This window comes from Girardinichthys multiradiatus, chromosome 18, assembly GCF_021462225.1.
Source record: "Girardinichthys multiradiatus isolate DD_20200921_A chromosome 18, DD_fGirMul_XY1, whole genome shotgun sequence".
NCBI classification, from domain to species: Eukaryota; Metazoa; Chordata; class Actinopteri; order Cyprinodontiformes; family Goodeidae; genus Girardinichthys; species Girardinichthys multiradiatus.
In genome coordinates, this window is record NC_061810.1 from 9253529 (window position 1) to 9275794 (window position 22266).

The 22266-nt window shown below is 40.9% G+C and overlaps 1 protein-coding gene across 2 annotated transcripts in view; it reads left to right on the forward strand.

Annotated features, from left to right (window-relative positions):
• Window positions 1-22266, forward strand: part of acsl3a (acyl-CoA synthetase long chain family member 3a) — a 46571-nt gene that overhangs the window by 12892 nt on the left and 11413 nt on the right. For both annotated transcript variants that reach the window (XM_047391246.1, XM_047391245.1), the window contains 6 exons: window positions 1005-1182; window positions 8527-8636; window positions 9056-9194; window positions 12028-12178; window positions 20481-20604; window positions 21446-21517. In XM_047391246.1, the coding sequence (XP_047247202.1) occupies window positions 1005-1182; window positions 8527-8636; window positions 9056-9194; window positions 12028-12178; window positions 20481-20604; window positions 21446-21517 (774 nt within the window). The remainder of the gene's footprint in view (window positions 1-1004; window positions 1183-8526; window positions 8637-9055; window positions 9195-12027; window positions 12179-20480; window positions 20605-21445; window positions 21518-22266) is intronic.

Genomic DNA, 22266 nt, shown 5'->3' on the forward strand with positions numbered 1-22266 from the left:
CAGTTTCCAAAGATATGCCTGTTAGGTTATTTAGAGATTGTAAACTGACTTCAGGATTGTGCGTAATGGCACATTGGTATTTGTCTCTGTCCAAGAGAAACATATCCTCCCATTAGGGCTGCAAAATTTCAGTAATGTACTTAACTGCTATGGAATCGCTGTAAATTACAAAAACATGATCTATTACGATTAACCCTAATTCTCCAGACACTTGTCTTTCTTTGCCTTTACATGTCACCATTACTCTCCATGATCTCTTCTATCACAGCCGCCAAAGAAATATACCACTGAGGGAAGGTAAAGTTTATTTGTCTAACCAAATATATCTAGAGAATGTACATTTTAAAATATATTATCCTAGCCAAAATTGCATTTAAGTAGTCCTATGTGATTGCAATATTGCACCCACTGATTAGGCGATGACAATATGTCAGATAGATCCACCTTTTGTAGCTGTCTTGCTGGTCATTAATATTTGGATATAGGCTGAGGTCTGGACTTTGACTGGACCACAGCAGAACCTTGAATTTACTTTCCGAGTTGTTGATCAGTGTAATGGTCAATTTCAATATTGTGGATCAGATAATGTAAAGAAAACTGGGGTTTCTTTAACTCCCTACGTAGTTCAGGCTCAAAGTATGGAGGAAAATCTTCACTATAAGATTAAATACGATCTAAGGAAAACACTTTAGTGCAAAAAGTGGTTAAAACTGGGAGCTGCCAAGTTAAAACAGTAAAGGCTGGTGAAGGAAGCTGGGAGCCAAGCTGAGGTGAAAAAACTAAAAATATTAAGGAACACTAAATGATAACTGAATACAATGTAGAAAATAGAGAATAAAGCTTGGAGCTGTGATTGTAGATAGGAAACACCTGCTGGCAAGCTTTAAAGTTTGACATAAAAGCTGGCATAGGGAACAGAGCTGTCCTGCATGTAAAAAGCAATCTTTTACACATTTGCTAACAATGTTTTTGCTCTTTTTTTCACTCCATCTACCTACCTGCAGGTAGTCCTTGGGGAGTACCACTGGCTTTCCTATAGGGAGGCTCTGACAGCAGCAACTCAGCTGGGCAGCGGTTTGGCATCTTTGGGTCAGCGGCCTAAAACCAACATTGCCATATTCTGTGAGACCCGCGCAGAGTGGTTGATAGCTGCCCAGGCCTGCTTTGCATACAACTTCCCTTGTAAGTTAATTCTGAGTGCACTCTAAAATCTGAGAGGTTACAGTAAAACCAAAGGTCTTTTTATTTCTCAAAAACTAAAACAATAGCAATACCCTCAGCATTTTTATCGAGATCAATTAGATTTTATTGTAAGTTATCCTGATATTTAGGAGTCTGTTTAAAAAAAAAAAAAAAAACTATAACTGAAAGATGTCATGTATGTTACTCCAGGCTTATAGATGAATTAAATCTACTCATTAAAAGTTAAAATTTTAACTTTGTTTCCACTCTTTTCAACGTTTTTAACATAATGGAAGATTTATTCTGTAATTATATGGGTGGAACTTGTTTTCATTTTTCCTGCTGAATTAGAATGTTTAAATAAAGTCAAATGTATTTCTTTTTGTTTGTTTTTACTATTACTTGTTAGACAAATGGATAATTGGAGCAGATTCTTTTCTGTGCAAATAAGAATTTAACGTCAGCTAGCTAAACTAGCAGGTGTGTCTAAAACGTAGAGCATGTAAAATATGAGCTAATCATTCATTTCTGTGCTGTTAAGGGATGGATTGTTTCTATTCTGTTTTGTAAACATTTGAACACTTTTTGGAGATATCTGTACTACTCTCGTGTTGCTTTGTTGGATGTTATTCCACTGAACAGCAGTCTACAGTAAAGCGTCTGAGCTCTGCTGCGTCTGTGTGGTCGTGCATCTGTACATGTTATTGTTTCCAATGCACAGGCTATAACATCCGTGGCCTAACTGTAACAGAACCAGGTCAGTCTGTCCCTTTTGCTTCACTTTTGTATAAATATCCAATTTTTCCTCATGTGCACTTTATCTCTCACATGTTTCTTCCTCAAAATAACTTTTTAAACATACAGGTCCTTCTCAAAAAATTAGCATATTGTGATAAAGTTAATTATTTTCCATAATGTCATGATGAAAATTTAACATTCATATATTTTAGATTCATTGCACACTAACTGAAATATTTCAGGTCTTTTATTGTCTTAATACGGATGATTTTGGCATACAGCTCATGAAAACCCAAAATTCCTATCTCACAAAATTAGCATATTTCATCCGACCAATAAAAGGAAAGTGTTTTTAATACAAAAAACGTCAACCTTCAAATAATCATGTACAGTTATGCACTCAATACTTGGTCGGGAATCCTTTTGCAGAAATTACTGCTTCAATGCGGCGTGGCATGGAGGCAATCAGCCTGTGGCACTGCTGAGGTCTTATGGAGGCCCAGGATGCTTCGATAGCGGCCTTTAGCTCATCCAGAGTGTTGGGTCTTGAGTCTCTCAACGTTCTCTTCACAATATCCCACAGATTCTCTATGGGGTTCAGGTCAGGAGAGTTGGCAGGCCAATTGAGCTCAGTGATACCATGGTCAGTAAACCATTTACCAGTGGTTTTGGCACTGTGAGCAGGTGCCAGGTCGTGCTGAAAAATGAAATCTTCATCTCCATAAAGCTTTTCAGCAGATGGAAGCATGAAGTGCTCCAAAATCTCCTGATAGCTAGCTGCATTGACCCTGCCCTTGATAAAACACAGTGGACCAACACCAGCAGCTGACACGGCACCCCAGACCATCACTGACTGTGGGTACTTGACACTGGACTTCTGGCATTTTGGCATTTCCTTCTCCCCAGTCTTCCTCCAGACTCTGACACCTTGATTTCCGAATGACATGCAGAATTTGCTTTCATCCGAAAAAAGTACTTTGGACCACTGAGCAACAGTCCAGTGCTGCTTCTCTGTAGCCCAGGTCTGGGGAATGTGGCACCTGTAGCCCATTTCCTGCACACGCCTGTGCACGGTGGCTCTGGATGTTTCTACTCCAGACTCAGTCCACTGCTTCCGCAGGTCCCCCAGGGTCTGGAATCGGCCCTTCTCCACAATCTTCCTCAGGGTCCGGTCACCTCTTCTCGTTGTGCAGCGTTTTCTGCCACACTTTTTCCTTCCCACAGACTTCCCACTGAGGTGCCTTGATACAGCACTCTGGGAACAGCCTATTCGTTCAGAAATGTCTTTCTGTGTCTTACCCTCTTGCTTGAGGGTGTCAATAGTGGCCTTCTGGACAGCAGTCAGGTCGGCAGTCTTACCCATGATTGGGGTTTTGAGTGATGAACCAGGCTGGGAGTTTTAAAGGCCTCAGGAATCTTTTGCAGGTGTTTAGAGTTAACTCGTTGATTCAGATGATTAGGTTCATAGCTCGTTTAGAGACCCTTTTAATGATATGCTAATTTTGTGAGATAGGAATTTTGGGTTTTCATGAGCTGTATGCCAAAATCATCCGTATTAAGACAACAAAAGACCTGAAATATTTCAGTTAGTGTGCAATGAATCTAAAATATATGAATGTTAAATTTTCATCATGACATTATAGAAAATAATGAACTTTATCACAATATGCTAATTTTTTGAGAAGGACCTGTACAGTCTCTAATGTTCTTGAACTTCGCAGATTGTCATGGGACAACCACAAACCTCATATTTTATGTGCATTTTGTTCGAATAGGATAAAATAGTTCATAGAAGTGCAAGTAAATACTTTGTAGAACCAGCCTTAGGTATAAAGACAAATGCAGACCTTTGGTGGAACAGTATGTCCTGACTAGCGTTATATCTCAAAAGTGGCATTTTTACCCATTCTTCTTTGCAAGGTCAAGTCCAGTCAGTTTTTATGTCTTGCTGGAGATGTTCAGTTTGACTTCGTCTGGGCCATTCTTAGCTTCGATCAGAACCATTCCATTGTAGCTCTGGCTGTATGTTAAGGGTGGTGATCCTGCTGAAAGGTGAATCTCCACCTTCTTCTAGCTACATCCATCTTCGCTTTAAATCTGACCACCTTCCCTTTACCTGCTGAAGAAAAATGTCCCCATGACATGATGCTGCCACCACTGTGATTTAAGTTGGAGATGGTGTGTTAAAGGTGGTGTGCTGTGTGTTCTGCCATATGTAGCGTTTTGCACGCAGGCCAAAGAGTTTAGATTTGGTTTCAATGAGAAGGGCACCTTTTTTCCACCTGCACAACAAGATTTTTAGATTTTCTATTGAAAACCATGTTTTTCATGACTTCACAATTACTCTCTGCTTTGTGTTGGTCTATCACATAATATCACAGAATCAGACAAGATGAATGATTTTGCTAGACACTAATTGTCCTATCAAAATCATTTATTTTGTTTGTTTTCTCAGGTCACGTTAATCGTTTAACATTAGGTTACATTGTTTCTAAATAAGAAACTTTTTCACTCAGTAAAACGTTGCCTAAAGAGCAGCAGATTTTTCCCCTGAAAGCCTCTGTGCTGATTTATTCTTTAATATGTTCTATATTAAAGAGTACAGTGCTTTTTAGTTTATGTGTCTAGTTTAAGTGTCAGCAGTACTTCATTAAATTATTTTGATTGTCCACAAAGTGGCTTTCATTTTGTCTATGTGCTGTGGTTTAGGCTCCATTAAACTGTCATGTTTCCTTTAAAAAATGGTGTCAGTATGAGCCAAGAAAGCATCTTTGCAAAGCATCCTGCTCTCTTAACAAACACTAGGACAGTGGAAAAAGCCAGGGGCGGTCTATAATACATGGTGTGGGGACCATGGAGGAGTTGAGCTTTGGAAAGAGCATCAGTGGGGAGGAAACAGGACAAGGGAAGTGAGGAGCAATGGCGTCAGAAGAGGGGTGAGAGGGTCTACGTGAGTATCTGATGTTGACAGAGGCACCAAGGAGTCAGCCAGGGCCTGTAGTGAACTCAAACACTAGAGGCGCGCTTGTGTGTGAGTGTGTCCATTGCATGTCTGTGTCCGAATACAATGTGCAGCACATGCAAAGTGAAACTGTCTGCTTAAATAAAAAAATCCAGTTTTAAACTCTAGTGATCTTTCTGAGCTAAGATGTGCAGAGCGTGCTTCTTTGCTTTCAGCTGTTTATTTCCTGCACTTAAAAGACTTTTCCTAAGTGGTGTGTGGTTGTGAGCAGCCGTGTTAATCTGGGGCCTGTTTGAGTGTTTAGATCTCACGGATGGAGGTGTCACGGCCTTTGTTTAGACACACATGCAAACATACACACAGACACAGGCTTAGTTACAATACAGGATGCAGAATACTTCATGACGCAAGAATATGAAGTCAGAAAGGCCTGTGTGTGTCAGAGTAGGAACACAGGGTTAGATTGTGTTACAGTGTGTCAGCCTGACTCCCTCTGTGTCTTCTGTTGTTTCCTTATACCACTTTAATTCTTCCTCTTTTACTTTTGTCCCTTTTTTTTCTTCGTCTCTCCATTTTGGATGCCTTATCTGAACTGAAGTCTATATGTTCCTATCTCTTACTGTTATTGACACATCTGATATTAGCTGCAAGGTTGGCCAAACACAGCTCTGCCCACAGAGCCTTTTCTCCACTCACCAACAGTGCTGTCCTCAGGCACGTTCACCATACATGGTTAATAGATTAATACATTTAGGATGTTGATTTTTCTAGTTCTGTAATTAACCAGAGGAACAAACACCCAAGACTTTCCTTTTATTCATGTCAGACTGTATTTCCCAGTCTCCTCTCCAATGTCCTCTGTACTTTTATTATTCAGTCCTGTGTTATATAATACAAGTCTTTTTTTGTTTTATGTGCCCACAAACCTCATTCCTTTCATTTGCTATATTAATCTACAATAAAGGATGCTGGCCTATGTAGTTTGGATGCACAATATGTAAATGCCTGTTAATAGGTGGTCAAAAAGCAGCCAGACCACCGTTTGATAAGGTGGTCGAACTGCTTGAGGTAAAGTATCAAATTGTATTTATGTTACATCTGCAGTGTCTTGCAAACGTCTTCACACATCTTGAACCTTTTCACATTTTATCATGTTACAACATGTTTTATTGTATCTTGTTTTGGGATTTTATCATATGCCAGGACAAAGTAGTGCATAATTGTGAAGTAAAAGGAAAATGATAGTTTTAAAACCTTCTAACAGATAAAAACCTGTGAAATGAAATGAAAAATGGTGCTTATTTTTTGCACTAATTTGTGTTGGTCTAACAAATAAAATCCCAATACAATACACTGACGTTAATGGTTGTAATATATAGAATATGTACAAAGAAATAAATTATTTTTCAAGGGACTTCTCATAATTTTATTTGAATGTTGATTAGTACTTGGTAGCACTGTTGCCTTGCAGCAAGAAGGTCCTGGGTTTGATTACCGGCCTGGGGTCTTTCTGCATGGAGTTTGTATGTTCTCCCTGTGCATGCGTGGGTTCTCACCGGGTACTCTGGCTTCCTCCCACAGTCCAAAGACATGCCTGTTAGGTTAATTGGTCTCTAAATTGCCCTTAGGTGTATGAATGAGTGTGTGCTTGGTTGTTTGTGTGTTGCTCTGCGATGGACTGGCGACCTATCCAGGGTGTACCCCGCCTCTCACCCATAGACTGCTGGAGATAGGCACCAGCTTCCCTGCGACCCACTATGGAATAAGCGGTAGAAAATGACTGACTGTTCATAAACGAATATGAAAATCAAGTGAAACTGGCTTCAGATCAGTAGCTGATCTGACATTTTTTATTGTTGTTAGTTTTAAAAACATGCTTGTCCATCAACATAAAAGGGAAGCTTTGGTGCTGTTAGGTATAGTTCTTTAAATATCATCAAGAATTGTAGAGGAGACATGATGATGCTGACAGGTGACCAAAAGGATGTACGTCCGTACTTTGAATGAGATCACACAAAGGCACTACCAACATCAAGGATTGCTACCTCGATGGTTCTTCAAATTGAAGTTAATATCATGGGTTTTGCCATTCTATTGTTGCCACTGGAATTATGTTTAAAGATATACTTTAACTGTGACTCAGTGAGAAGAGTGGTTGTCTTGCAATCTGAGAGTTGAGGGTTCAATTCCAGGTTACTCCTGCCACATATCAATGTGCTCCTGGGCAAGGCACTTAACCTCAAGTTGCCTACCGATCTGCGTAAAAGGTGTATGAATGTGTGCGTGTCAGTGAGTGTGTCTGGGTGAATGTGGCTCTAGTGTAAAGCACTTTGAGTGGTCAGTATGACTGGAAAGGTGCTGTATGAGTTCAGTCCATTTACCATTTTTATCCAAGGTTGGTCGACTGTCTTAATTTTTCATGTCAAAAATAAAAAGCCCATTGTTATTTGAACTCAGCTGTTTAAAGTTTATGTCATCAGTACTTGAGGACATGTGGGGCATCAGCAACATTAGAAAATAAAAACTATACGTTTCTCCAAAATGATCAGAAAAATGAGATTGAAACTGGTCAGAAGAGCTACTAAACGTAAGCACTGAAGAAGCAGCATGATTTTCAAACAAGGACTGATTATGTAACAACAATCTCCTGTGTTCGTCATTTGTCTGGGCTAATGAGTATGGTGTTAAGACACAAGCCTTTCTTCCAAAGAAAACATCCAGACTTGGCCAAAGATTTTCAAAACCTTTGTCCTGTTTTACAGACTGATAAAACTAAACTTGAATTCTGGACCACACTTCCAAAAGGTATGTTTGAAACTAAACAATACAGCATGTCATCAAAAAGACACCATTACTACAATGAAACATAGTGGCAGAATCAAGGTCTGGGATTACCTTCCCTCAGATGAAACTGGGGTTTTTATTAAAGTAAATTGATTACAGCCTTATGTGCCATTAAGATCACTTAGGTTGGATGGTGAAACTTTGCAAGGCAGAGCAGGAATATTTTTCCTAGACAAGATGATGCGCTCCAACCAAAACAGATTGAATGTTAAAGTTGAGACTCAAAAGGTGGTTGACAAAGTGTTAGTATTAGGCTGGACGCAATTACAGAATCAGGTTATTCCACTTTTTCCGTGTAACAGATTTGTTGGTACTCAGTTGATTTGTACACGTTAGATGTCACATAATATGTGTAAAATGTTTGGAAATAATTTTTCATCTTCTTCAGACGTTTGAGAGTTACTGTAAGCCGACTGCATTCATGCAAGCACACATTTATAGCCTGGCTCATATGTGCGCTCAGTTATGAGTTCACAACCTCTCACATGGTAAAACTCTTTGTATCCTCAACATATTGCTCAGCGGGCAGTGGCTAACTGAAGGCCTCAGGAGGTGCTGGAGGACAGCAATAAGCCACATCCAAGTCTCTGAGCAGTGTTGACTAAGTACACACATTGTACATCATCACAAATTTTCGTCTCTGGGGGTTTATTTCCACATGAAAACCGATTGGTCCATAGGCACTTTCTGAACGTGGTGCAGATATATAAACGTCATTCACAAGTTTCATTGATTTAGGCCTGCTTACTATTTATGTAATCTGTTTAGTTAACATTTTAGGTGTTTTTTTTATGTTTCAGTGGTCACACTTTACTCCACTCTGGGAGGTCCAGCCATTGCTCATGGACTGAATGAGGCTCAAGTCACCCATATTATCACCAGCAGAGAACTCCTGGAGACCAGACTGAAGGTTAGAGATCAAAAAAAGGGAAAATGTTTTGTAGGTCTATATTAAAGAGAAATATAGCATTGAAGGTGATGATGGCTGATGTAAGGCTTCAGTTCTGGCTTAGTTGTAATGACACCTTGTGGCTTAAGAAAACTATTGCATATTGTGTCTACTGGCATTTGTGGACAGAAAATATTTATTACACAGTGTAATCCGGCTTGGCCATGTAACTCGTTGGTTTGATATTTTCAAAAACTGTAAACGGTAGCATTAATTCTATATCTAATCATAGATCTTTTTTTAACTACACTGTCTTATACACAAGTCAGAAATTGCTACTTCTCAGGCAGTGGTGGAGCTGAGATGGATCATGTCTCTGCACTATAATAGTTTTGTTGTTGGTCTTACCTTTTTATCTTGTCTCTTTGTATGTGTGTCAGGCTATCTTACCTGAAGTCCCAAGGCTGCAGCATATCATTGTAGTTGACAAAAAACCAACCACGTGGCCTGGCTATCCACGGGGCATCAGCATCTACAACATGGCCACTGTTCAGAAGCTGGGAGCCAGACCGGAGAATGGTAGATTGTGTGATTGTGTATATGTGTCCCCACTGACAGAAAATCTTCCACTTTAACTTTCCTAAGTCCTAAAGTTCAGTTAAGCAGCAATATGCTCGTGCTCAATTTTCATGCCAAGTGGTTTAAGTGGTAGCTTAACATTGGCATGCCTTCTCCATGTTTTGATATGACTCATTGATATATGGTTTGTAAGATTTCAACATGGTTCCTGTTAATTGTGTGCTAACAAATCTTACAGAAAAAGTTGTTTTCCTGCTTCGGCAGTCACTTTGTAGAGGTCACCTCCTTGTGGAGGAGGTCACATGAAACAGACAGACGAGGGGTTTCAACAGCTGGTACAATCTCTTTTTCACTTCGTATCTATGTGCCCATAAAGAGGACCCTCCATCCCACCACCAAGATGCCACTAATTAGCTTTCAAAGATAAAAAAAAAATATTTGAAAATGATCTTGCTACATTTTTTTTTTGACCAGTCTGTTAGCTATTAGCTATTGGCATGGATAAACAACTAAATTAAGAAAAAGCTTAAAAAAATGCACTCACATACCTTTACTTAAGAGATGGAGAATAGTCATTGACAGCTGCTCATTCAACCTAATAACCTGATGCTGTTATTTCCTAAATAGATAATTATTAATTTTGTTAGGATACAGTTGTTAACATTAACTTTGTCCTGAAGCCCTCAACAGATTTGTCTTCTCCAAATATTACAGATTGCTTTGCATATTAATTTCTTAAAAACAGATAAACATGACAAACTTCAAGGAAACAAAATAAAACTGCTGCAAACTGTTAAACATCTTCCACCAAACTAAGAGTTATATGTCATATCTGATCAAGGTTTAGTTACTAAAAGACTGCCTAACAGATTCACAATGCTAGTAAAACAATATGTGGGAGTTTCATAGTTGTTTCCTCTTCAAATATAACATTGTCCATCTGAATTGCTCTGCATATCATCTTTAATCCCTGTAATCGGCTTTGTTTGGCTAACATTTTCAAAAGATCCTGACAACTAACAGACTGATGCTCATGTAAAAAATGAAACGTCATGGGGTCTCTTATGGGTATTGGGGTGCGGGTGGACTGGTAGTAGTCATGTAAGGTCATGTGAATGAGGAAGTTCTGACATCTGTGTCAGATTAAGTTTGATACCATACGTTTTGTACTAGTGGACGGATGTGAAAGAATCATTGCCTCCCCACACTTTCCCTCAGTCTGCTCGCCTGTTATTGAAGCCCTTTGAGCCATTTGACCCACAACATGACCAGCTGCTACTGTCATGTGTAGATAAAGGGAGAAAGACGTAGGATTAGGAAGGGAGTTTGGAGCACTGGGATTTGGGAGAGGGTCATGTTTACATACATGGCTGTTAACTTCACATGACATCAGCTCTTTGGATGTTGATGTATGGGAGAAATCAGAGAAATGAGAGATCCATCAGTTGTTGATTTGTGATTCTTTGTTTTATATTTATTCCCAATTTGATTTCTTAGACATCTTAACTTCTGATTTTGAAACACATTAAACTTTGAAGACCTGGAAAAATAAAGCCTCACTTAGACATACGAGTCTCACAGTATGAACCTTATGTAAAATCAGCATCAGAATTAGCTTCATTGCCAGGTTTTTACAGACAAACAAGGAATTTGACTCTGGTACACTTTGCTATCAATAATAAAGAATATCTTTTTAAATGTACATATATACACAATTGACTTTACAATAGAATATAATGTGAGATCAGTCCAGTATGCACGTTCTTGTTCTGGAACTGTGACTGTCACAGTTCCAGAGGAGAGGGGGTGTCTTGAGTGGGTTAAAAACAAAAGAAAACACCACAGTATTATAGTATTACTTTATTAACCTAACAAATAGCTCTATGTATATATTGACTAATAAAATGATAACATTTGATCCGTTTAACTATTTTTATGTTTTTAATTTTCATACATACACTTACAGAAAAATAAAGAAGTAAGCACTCAAAACATTTACATCTTTTTAAAATACAGAATATTCACCTTTTCGTCATGTTAACAGAGTGACAGAAGTCTAACAAACAGATATTAGCTGGTTAATTAGTTGGCCTATCTGCTCAGCTGGTCAGCCTCAGCTAGTTTAACAGATATGCTGCTAACAGCTTGCCGTCTTAAACCCAGCTGACGGACAGTGCACAGCGATAGGTGGGGGGATGAGGAACCCAGTGTTATTCTGGTTACTCCATAACTGGCATCTCATCAAAAGGTGTCTAAACTGTAGAAACAATATGATGAAATATGTTGTGGAACTGTTTAAAACCTTTGGTATACCTTTACCTGACCTGTGTGTCGTTGCACTACATACGGATCTCCCTTTTTCAAGGGCCAAAAAAGCACGTATTTTAGTTATCTGTTTAGTATATTTAAACATTCTCCAATTTGACATAGAATGGGGCACAATTTTACATGGTTATATGTTAGCATGTGGTGGTTTGAGACTACCCATAATGATAAAACATGAATGAAAAATACCACATCTTTTCATTACTGACATATTTGAAAGATTAAAAAAAACTAATATTTGATTTTTTCCAACAAAAGCTGGAATTATTCAGCAATGAAAAATGTTTGCTGTACAGACTGCCCAATCTGGACCTGATTTTATCTAATATGCACAGGAAGAAATTACAAATACTGTATATTCCACAGTCAGATGAGCTCAGATTGGTGTGGAGTAAGATGTTTTTCTAGCTAAATGTGGATATTTTAAGCTATCAGTTGCTGGAAATGATGTTTTACACAAATAATCGAACAAATCTGTCACATTCTTCTGTTTTCAATGTCACTACAGCAACATTTGAGCGTAAACAGCCTTTGTCTTCAGACATTGCCGTCATCATGTACACCAGTGGTTCCACAGGCATCGCAAAGGGCGTTATGATCTCCCATAGCAACATCATTGCCAGCATTACAGGGATGGCGGAAAGGATACCTAACCTGAGGTACTAACATTATCGTAACATTATTCATCAGCTTGTGTAAAATTCTTAATTTGTTAAGGAATGCTGATGATTTTTTGAAAATGAATTTTGTAATCTATTTACACAATTCCTTTGTTCATTTACATTATCAGTAAGAAAATATATTTTTCTTTCAAAACACCAAATAACACCTTATAGTAAAAACGAGCAAACACAAAAACAAAATTAAAACATATTGAAGCTGCACCCAGCAACATTTTGTCCACCCATTGCAGTTGCATATTTAAAAAAATATATGTTGGAGAAAATATATCCAATTCAGCAAGCCAAAACTATCTTGCAGCTCCATTGTTTACTTTAAAAGATAAACCAAGTCTTCTCTCTTGGGACTGATAGGAGTCCAGAGGAAGCATGAGGAAGCCTAGCATGAATGGAGGGACAATCTGGGAGAATGGGAGTCAGATTTAGGTAGATAAAAATTAGAGGCTTTATAGCTTAATGATCTGTATCTGACTTCATAAATGATACATTTTGGAAATTAAATAGATTTGCAAAAGTATTTACACCTTTTGAGCTCTTAGACATTTTGTCACATCGTAACCACAAATTTTAATGTATGTTATTACTATTTTTTGAGATGGGCAAACAGAAAGTAGTACATAGTTATGAAGATGAAGGAACATGATACATGGGTTTTACATTTTTGGCAAAACAAAATTTGAGAAAATGAGGCAATAAATAAAATCCAGTGCAATTTCTTTAGAAGTCACTTAATATGAAAGTATAAAGAGCACTCACCAAATAAACAGCCAGCAGGACAACTATTAGTCATGCACTCCACACATCCAGTCTTCATGGAAGGGTGGCAGGAAGAAATCTGTTTAAGAAAGCCATGGGAGATCTTGTCTGAAGTTGGCTAAAACCCAAAATTGGTCAGTAACACTGGGGCACCGCAGGGGACTTTCCAACTTTGTCAAATGGACTGAAAGAAATCACCTATAGCTAAATATGAAGGAAACCAAAGAGCTGGTGGTGGAATCGAGACGGACTGTGGCTTAAGTGACCCCCACCATCATCAGAGGGATGAGTGTGGAGGTGGTCCAGGAGTACAAGTACCTGGGAGTGTAACTGGACCACAAACTGATCAGGACTAAACACATTGAAGCAGTCTGTAAAAAGGGCCAGAGCTGTCTCTAATTCTTGAGGAGACTGAGGTCCTTCAACATCTTTAGGATGATTCTGAGGATGTTCTGTGAGTCTGTGGTGGCTAGTGCCATTATGTGCGCTGTTGTCAGTTGGGGCAGAAGCCCAACAGTGAGAGACACTAACAACTCATCGGTATTATCAGGAAGTCTAGCCACATAATTGAAGAGCAACTGGACTTTCTGACAGTGGTATCAAAGAGGATGCTCTCTAAAATTAAATATGTCCTGGACATTTCCTTGCATCCTCTCCACAATGTGCTGCAGTCTCAGGAGCTCGTTCATCAACAGACTAAGGCTGCCATGCTGCATCACAGAGCAACACGGGATCGCATTCCTGTCAATGGCCATCAGACTCTACAGCTCTGTGCTATAAATGACACTTGGACAACTGGGGAAATAAACTGTTGTGTAACACGTCATGTTTATTTTATTCTGTTTATTTTATAATGTACCTGGGATTTTTATATAGGGGTCTTTACTATTTATTACTGGTCTTTTTATCTTTGTCGTGTTACACATGGTAACAAAGTAATTTCCTCATGAAGATTAATAAAGTAATTTAGATTCCGAAAATTTTCCTTTTTTTTTGCCCTACATGGAAAACACTGTGTAGGATGGAAAATGAACATGCGCATTACCTATGGAGTTAAATTTGTCTCAATATTATTCAATCAAACAAAAAACTAATCTCAATCAAAAAAAACTTAATCTCAATCAAAAAAATAATATTCAATCAAAAAAAAACTAATCTCAATCAAAAAATATTAAGTTGTGATCAAAACTTTCAGAGTTGTAATGATTTTTTTTTTAAATGGAATATTTTATTTTGGGGAGAAAAAAAATAGTTTGAAAAAACTTTTTTTGATTAAAATGACTAATTTTTTCTCACAAAGAGAAAAAAGTCATTTGCAAAACATAAACTTTTATTTGCGCATGTCAAAAATCTTTGGTTACGAGTCTCGCTTTTTTGGTTTTGACGCTCTCTGTTTTTGGTTGAACTGAGGAAAACAGAAAAGTAACCTACAGAACATTTATATTAATTACATTTTGACAACTTTCACATTCATGTTTTATGTAAAAGAATAAATATTTAATATTTTAATGTACAGTTTTGGAGAAATATCTTGGCAAAATACCTCAAAATGCTCAACCATTATATGCATTTGTCCCACTTTCAGGAATTTATTTCTCCAAAACCATGAGAGGTGACAACAGAATCTCTTCAGATTATATTAGAGGGTTATCTATATTACAACCAGAATTAGTATTTCATAATTTCACTGTAGGTTTCTGGAGAAATACACAACTACCCCAACAAAGTACCACAAACGCTTCTTTTTGGTGAGGTCAATGAGATCCTGGGAAGTGGTCTGGACAACTTAAAGTGCAAGAGCATCCAGATCTCCTGACGTCTCCTGGACCGGAAACGCCCCTCGCCTGTTGAAGAAGGTACAACAGCTCTTCTTCATCTCCTCAGCTGCTTACAGATGTCTACAGGGCCACGGTGGAAAGCACTTTGTGTCTCACCATGACAGTGTGGTGAGGGAACTGCACAGGAGAGGAAGGAAGTATCACGGGTTTTGAGGACAACACACAAGATTATGGGATGCCATCTGCCCGACATGGACTCTGTTTTATACTACACTTGGGGTAGTTGTGTATTTCTCCAAATCTTTACAGTAAAATTATGAAATACTAATTCTGGTTATAGCGTAGATGACCCTCTGATAAAATCTGAATGATTGTGTTGCCACCTCTCATGGTTTTGGAGAAATAAATTCCTGAAGGTGGGACAAATGCATATAATGGTTGAGCATTTTGAGGTATTTTGCCAAGATATTTCTCCAAAACTGTACATTAAAATATTAAATATTTATTCTTTTACATAAAACATGAATGTGAAAGTTGTCAAAATGTAATTAATATAAATGTTCTGTAGGTTACTTTTCTGTTTTCCTCTTATTTTCTCCACCGTTGCCAGGATCGGCGTCCTTTCTGCTCCATTACTGTAATGAACCTTGTATGCCCGACGCTAATCTTTAAGAGAGAGCTAGTGTCGGCTGGCGTGACCGCGTATTTCTGACTTTCGGCTCACTTGACTACAGTTTTCTTCTGTAGAGTTGATGTCTCCTCACTGAAGCGACGCTGCAAGCCCTGCAGTTCGAGCAGAAGTTCAGAGATGCGGGGGATCAGAGTCTGCTGCTTTAGTCAGCGCTAACCAATAGGGAAACGTCTTACATCGTTCGTCTTTGGGCCCCGCCCAGGATGTTCATGTTTCCAGAACTCAAAATTCGTTGAGTTCCACCAAAAACAGAGAGCGTCAAAACCAAAAAAGCGAGACTCGTAACCAAAGATTTTTGACATGCGCAAATAAAAGTTTATGTTTTGCAAATAACTTTTTTCTCTTTGTGAGAAAAAATTAGCCATTTTAATCAAAAACAGTTTTAACAAACACATTTTTTTCCTCCCCAAAATAAAATATTCCATTAAAAAAAAAAAAAAAATCGTTACAACTCTGAAAGTTTTGATCACAACTTAATATTTTTTGATTGAGATTAGTTTTTTTTGATTGAATATTATTTTTTTGATTGAGATTAGTTTTTTGTTTGATTGAATAATATTGAGACAAATTTAACTCCATACTTTACCCTGAATATACCATCCCCAAGGTGAAATGTGGTGGTGGCAACATCATGCTGTGGGGATGCTTCTCTTCCTCTTTGGGTTTCCTGTTCAGGATTGACTGAACCTAAACTATTTTGCAAAGGAGGACGGTCCTTAGATATGCAGAGCTGTAATAACAGCAGTTGGTGGTTCCATAGACGGTTGACTTAGAAGGGCTGAATTACCCGGCACCGGCCCGGGGGCCTTCGGTGCATTGGTGGGCGTAAGGGCATCCTTAACTGGCGGGTAGGTACCATCTCATTGCAGGTGCTCTCTCCTTCAAGGAGTGCACTCTGCTGGCGGGGCGGAAGATCTGTGGGAGGGGGTGGGGTGAAGTCAACCTTGGTGTTTAAAGTCTTATGGGAGTTGTTCGAATGTTAGGGTGGGTGTAGGTTTGCTTCTGGGATGGATGTGGTTGGTTAGCCTTGGGTGGGGATGGGCATCGTTTGGACCTGGGTGGTTCCGGTTCGGATTCTGGTTCCTTGTCTGGATTCCAGTTCCTGATGCCGGTCCTGGTTTTGTCTGGAGGAGGGGGGTCAGAGGGGTCTGCATGGTTTGGGCGGGCGGGCTGGCCAGGGTTGTTCTCGGAGTGGACTGGTCTCGGCTGGGGAGGGTTGTAGGAGTGCGGCCTCTTTGCTGTGCGTGCTGTGGCCTTTCTTTGCCGCCCTTCTGCTTGTTAGGCTGGTGTCTTTCCCTTGGGCACGGTTTTGGGTGGGGTGGTGCATCGCGGGATCTGCTTGACTGCCTGGCTGCCCCAGGGGGTCTTGGTTCATTTGTCTGTGGGCCTATGCTGGCCCTGAGCTTGTATTTGGGTGGGCCTGCCATTTTGGGTTGGGTGTTTCTTGTTGGCGGCCTCTGTGTTTGTGTGGGATGTGTTTTGTTGCCCTGCTTACCTGGTTGTGGCTGGGGTCTGGTGCCAGGCATCGGGGACTGGCCGCTCTGTTGGCTCTGCCCCCTGGTTCGAGGGTTGTTGGGCATGTTGGTCATGTGCCCTCCCTTGTGTGGCGTATTCTGGTTGTGCTGTGCCGGCTGGTCTGCTCTTTTTTCTGTGGTGGGGCCGCACTCTTGGTCGATGCTGCGGACGCTTCCAGCTGGCTCCTTTCTGTTGGGGGTTGATGGCTCCTTCGGGCGGGGAACTGGGTGTCGGGGCTGGGGATCGGGGTTTGAGGGTTTATATAGTTCCAGGGGGGGCTGGGAGTGTTGGTTCTGGTTTTCAGTCTGTTCTCGGGGGCTTGTCCCTGTCCCTAGCCTTTCGCCCGATGGATGTGCCTATGCCTCCGTCCTTTGTTGGAACGGGGGTGCCCTTTGGGGTCAGCTGGGGAGCTGGCTCTCTGGGAAAGCATTTTGCCCCCAAGTCCTTCCCTCCCCATCCCCGGACACCTCCCTCTGCCCACTCCATCACACTACCACTCATGTAGGGCCTTGGGGTGCAGGTGCGTCATTGGAGTGCCGCAAGAGATTTCCATCTCTGCGGTCCCATGGCAGCCTGTGCCCCAATTTTATTGTACAACTTAGATACTTATTAATAACATTTTCATGGCATTCACATGTAGGGCCTTGGGTGTGAGTGCGCTCAATGGCACTAAGAGGGAGGGTATTTTATTACCCTAACCTCTAGTGGCTGTGCAGACTGTGGCAGACCCTCATCCCCACCCATTTTTCTTTTTAAATGCACACTGCAATAACACGCGACCCTCTCGCCGGGCAGGCTCTGGCGAGAGGGTCTTGGCTGGGTGGCGTGCAGTGTTGATTGAGATGTGGCTTCTCTTTGGTGGTGGGGCTGGCCAGTTTGCTTGGTGCAGTGGGGTGTGCCCTGCGGGAGGGTGGGTGGCCGGCATCCTGGGGCTCCTCCGGGGTTTGGGTGTGGAGTTGGCGGGGTGCCCGGTCCTTGGCGTGCTGTGGTGGCCTTCCTCCAATGCTTCCTTCTGTGGCTCTTGCCACTGGCCGTTGCAGGGCCGGTTGGTGGTCAGGTAGGTGCCCGCACTGGGGCGGTCGGTGGGATGTGCTTGACCTGGGGCGGTTGGCCTGTCCGGCCAGGTTACCCGGCTGGTGCATGTTTCCTTCTGGCGGACTGATGGGCTGGAGCTGCTGACTATGGCCGAATGGTTGGGCGCGCTTGGCGGTGTGCTGTTCTGCTGGCTGTTGTGTCTGGGGGGGCATGATAATGTTTTTACATGGGCTATCGTTTCAGTGGTCGTTTCAGTGATGTGGTGTGTCTGTGTGGTTCCTGGGGCAGGATGGGGGACGCCAGTCTCGAGTGCTTGCCGCTGGCCGGGGACCTCTTGCCGGGTGAGTTTGTCCCGTCTTGGTGTGGGGTTGGGGGTTCCGTTGTGAACTCGGTGCTTGACGGTGTCTGCCCTGTTGCGCCTGTGGGTGGGAGTTGGGGCAGCTTTGCGCGGGGCCCTTGCCTTGCTGCCGCGGCACGCTGTGTGGTGGGGGCGGGACACGGCGGGGGTACTTGGAGCAGGGCTGTGTGTGGAGCTTGCGCTGTGTTGGTGTTGCTTTGTTGGCTTTTCGGGGATGAAGGTCTCCTGTGGGAGTGTGCCCGTGTGCTGTGGGGGGATGGGTTCGGGGGGATGGGTTCGGGGGCATGTGTATGATATCTGTGTCCTGGTTGGGGGTGGCCCAGTGGGGAGATTCATGTCGGGTTCATTGGGGTGGGAGGCTCATGGTGTTGGGATCGGAATTCATTGGGGGTTGGGACTATTTTATTCTGTGCCAGCTCTGGTTGGCGGGCTTGTTTGGACCATGTGTCTACCCACTCAGGTTAAGGCACGAGCCCGGGCTAGCCCAGATCAGGTTCAGCTGCTGGGGCGGTCTGCCTGTCTCCACCCCCGGATGGAAGGGGACCACCTCCTGGGTCCGGGGGCTGGTTGTCCCTATGGGGTATTGGCACCTGGACCTGGGAGTATAGAGTATGTATGGGGAGTGTGAGTGAGTGTACGACGTCCATTGTTTTTTCTCTTTACGTTGGGTGCGTGGGTGTGAGTGTTTTTATGTGTACGCGTGAGGGTGGGAATTTGTGATTGTGTGTGCCTGTTTTTTGTGTCAGGTTGGGTCTTGGGCTGCTCCCTCTCCTGGATCAGTTTAGGTCCCCATCGAATGTGGGTCTTATTCCCTCCCCACACACTACCTGCCCGTGGTTGGTATCTCTTCCCGTCGGTGTACTTGTGGTTCTCGGTATCCGGGGCTGGGTGGTCCGGTGTGTGCTGGCTCACTCCTGATGGCTGCTTGCCGGTCGGGGCTCTGCTTGGGGAGGGATATGTCCTGGGATCTCAGTTCTCTGGGTCCATGGCTGGATCTACTCGGGCGTAGACGGGCCTGTGGGCTCGTCGCTGCAGCTCCCTGGGGATTTAGCACTGTGGCTGCTGGGTGGTTCCCTTGGGATTCTCCCCTTCTCCTCTCTGGTGGGGTTCCGGTAGTCCCGGCGGTGGTTCTCCTGGGGTTCCTGTGCCTCTGGATGTCTGTGGCTCGGATCTCCTCCGTGTCTGTCCCAGGTCCAGGGGGGCGGGTCTGTGGCTCCTCACAGTCACTATTGCATATTTTTATGGAGAAACCTTGTATATACAAGCGCGCTCACACTTAGACCCACAGGTGTATAGATTCAGGTGTTAACAGATACACAAATGTTCTATATTGAGCCGCATTTACCACTAAATACATCTTGCGTTGATAAGTACCGTGCACTTTTTGGTAAAAAAGCTGTTAATATGAATATTTCTACAGGTGTAGAAGCAAGCAGGTTGTTATCTTGTATTCTCTTCATCATTCTTTCTTTTCTCCTTCTCTCCCTTTTTCCTTTTCGCCCCACTTCTCTCTTTCATGCTTCTTATTTATTTCCTTTTTGTTTCTGTCTCTTTGTCTGTAACAATTGTAATAATCCCAAAGCAGTTTCTAATAAAGTTTCTTTTATCAATATCAAGCAGAGCTTTAAAGCGTTAGCAGTAATGCTCCACTTGTGAAAGTCAATTTTTTGGGCTTTTTCTTGGCACTCAGACAACAATTCTGAGTGGTAAAAAAGAAAAAAAGAGAGTCTGAATTAAAATGTATTATTTTCCTTCCACTTCATAGTTATGCGCTACTTCATGTTGGTCTATTATACATTATACCATTAAAGTACATGGAGGTGTGTGGTTGTAACATTACAAAACGTACAAAAGTGTGACATGTTTGAACACTGTAAAAGGTATGTTTTACCCACCAATGTGGAACATTTACAGGTTTGTTTGGTGAGAAACAGTTGAATGTGGTCAGTAGAATTGAAACTGAAGAAAAATGTTGTGAACAGAGACACTCCCAGATTAACAGATTTGTAATTTAATTTGTAAGGTGCAAGTCTGTATGTGCAAAAATTCACAATTAACTGTAAACAGATTACATTAAAGTTTAATGAAGCACATTTCTTCTAGTAACATCACTTTCCATATGAAAACACTGTCTTTGTGTTTTTGTAGTGAAGACGACACCTATATTGGGTATCTCCCTCTTGCTCATGTGCTTGAGCTGTGTGCAGAACTCGTATGCATTTCTCATGGCTGCCGGATCGGCTATTCCTCACCTCAAACACTTGCTGACCAGGTAATACCTTCTAACACTGATGATGATGATGTGACTGACATCGTTCAATGATGTAAAATCTTTTAGCGTTAAGTAAAAATGTTATTTGGGTAATTGGGGTTGATTTTACAGTAACTAATTTTTGACTTTAGATAAGTTGATACTACTGTCATAGAATAGGAATAGATTTTTAAGATGTAATATATCAGAGTAGACTGAACGTTTAAAACCTCCTTCGGTGTAAAACCAGACACAGATGTTAACCGTTTTCACTACTTTTCAAGCAGTGTGATGGTTTGCCATTTGTTTCTATGACAACACACCTTTGTTTTATTAAAAACAAACCTACAGGCTTTACCTAAATGTTCACAATAAAATTAGCTTTCATTCCTCTTAGCAATTAAATATTTTGCTATTTTTTTGTTTTAAGAAACACAGTCATGTTTTCCACATGATATGATATGTATCCTGCACAATTCTACTGATAAACCAACAAATTAATTACATAAAAAACTACATGTATAAAAAAAAAACAGCAATAACCTGGCTGCACATTTTGATTCAGTTTTAGCACTCAGACTTCTTGAAGTTACATGGCATCAATTACAGAGAATTTAATTAACTTGAAATACATTTCTTGAAATTTTAATGTAAATCAATGTAGTTTGAAATTGATTAGAACATTTTGTATAAATACGTAATAAAAAGCATAACATGGCTAAAACTAAATCACCAATTTTGAGAATAAAGTACTCATGGTGCATTTATTAATAAAATGTAGGAAATTGCCACCTTGTGAGACAGGAACTCTGATGTGATTAGTTTATATTGTAACATTGCTGGGTTTGTTTTTTTCTTGCAGTCAAGCAAGATCAAGAAAGGAAGCAGGGGAGACACTAGTGTCCTACAGCCCACTCTGATGGCAGCTGTCCCGGTATGTCATGAGAATACGCTCAGAGCATCACAACATGTTGTTTGGCTCCATGCATGAGAAGACTTAAGGTTTGCAGGATTCCCCTTTATTTACTCCCCTTGATGATTATGAGGATTGACTTTGGCCTCATGGCCAGGAAGATCATATTTCACTCTGACTTTGTTCACAGGCCCTCTAAGGAATAGTAATTATTAAACCCTGCAAGCCTAGATCTCTTGGGTCTTTCTAAACTTACTATGACGTACATACTATGCATCCCATTATGGTCAGTGCATCATTAAAGCTTCTTGACTTTAGTATATTTAAATATTTTAATTAATCAAATATTGATTCTAAAATGCACTTCTTTCAGCACTTGAAGAATTGCACTAAATTAAGCTAATAGACAGTTTTCACTGATGCCTTCAAATTCCAAAAAATCTCAGATATGCGGAGATACTTTCAGTGATTAATAAAGCATTTTTAATCTAATAGCTGATATTTTATAAAAATTTTTAAGATGCTTGTGGTGAAAAAACTTTGATAAAATAACTGACTAACCAAATTCTATGTAGACAGATTGAATGAAAAGTTGAAGGAGCGGTGTTATGAAAGCCTTCATTTAATCAAGAATGAAGACCCACATGAAACCCATATTGACTGGAATGAGACTCACAGCTTATTCCTTACATTATTTATCCAGTTAATATTTGTTCCTTATATCAAGACTTCAAAGGAAACAAAAGTTTAGATAAATAAATCAGAAAAGC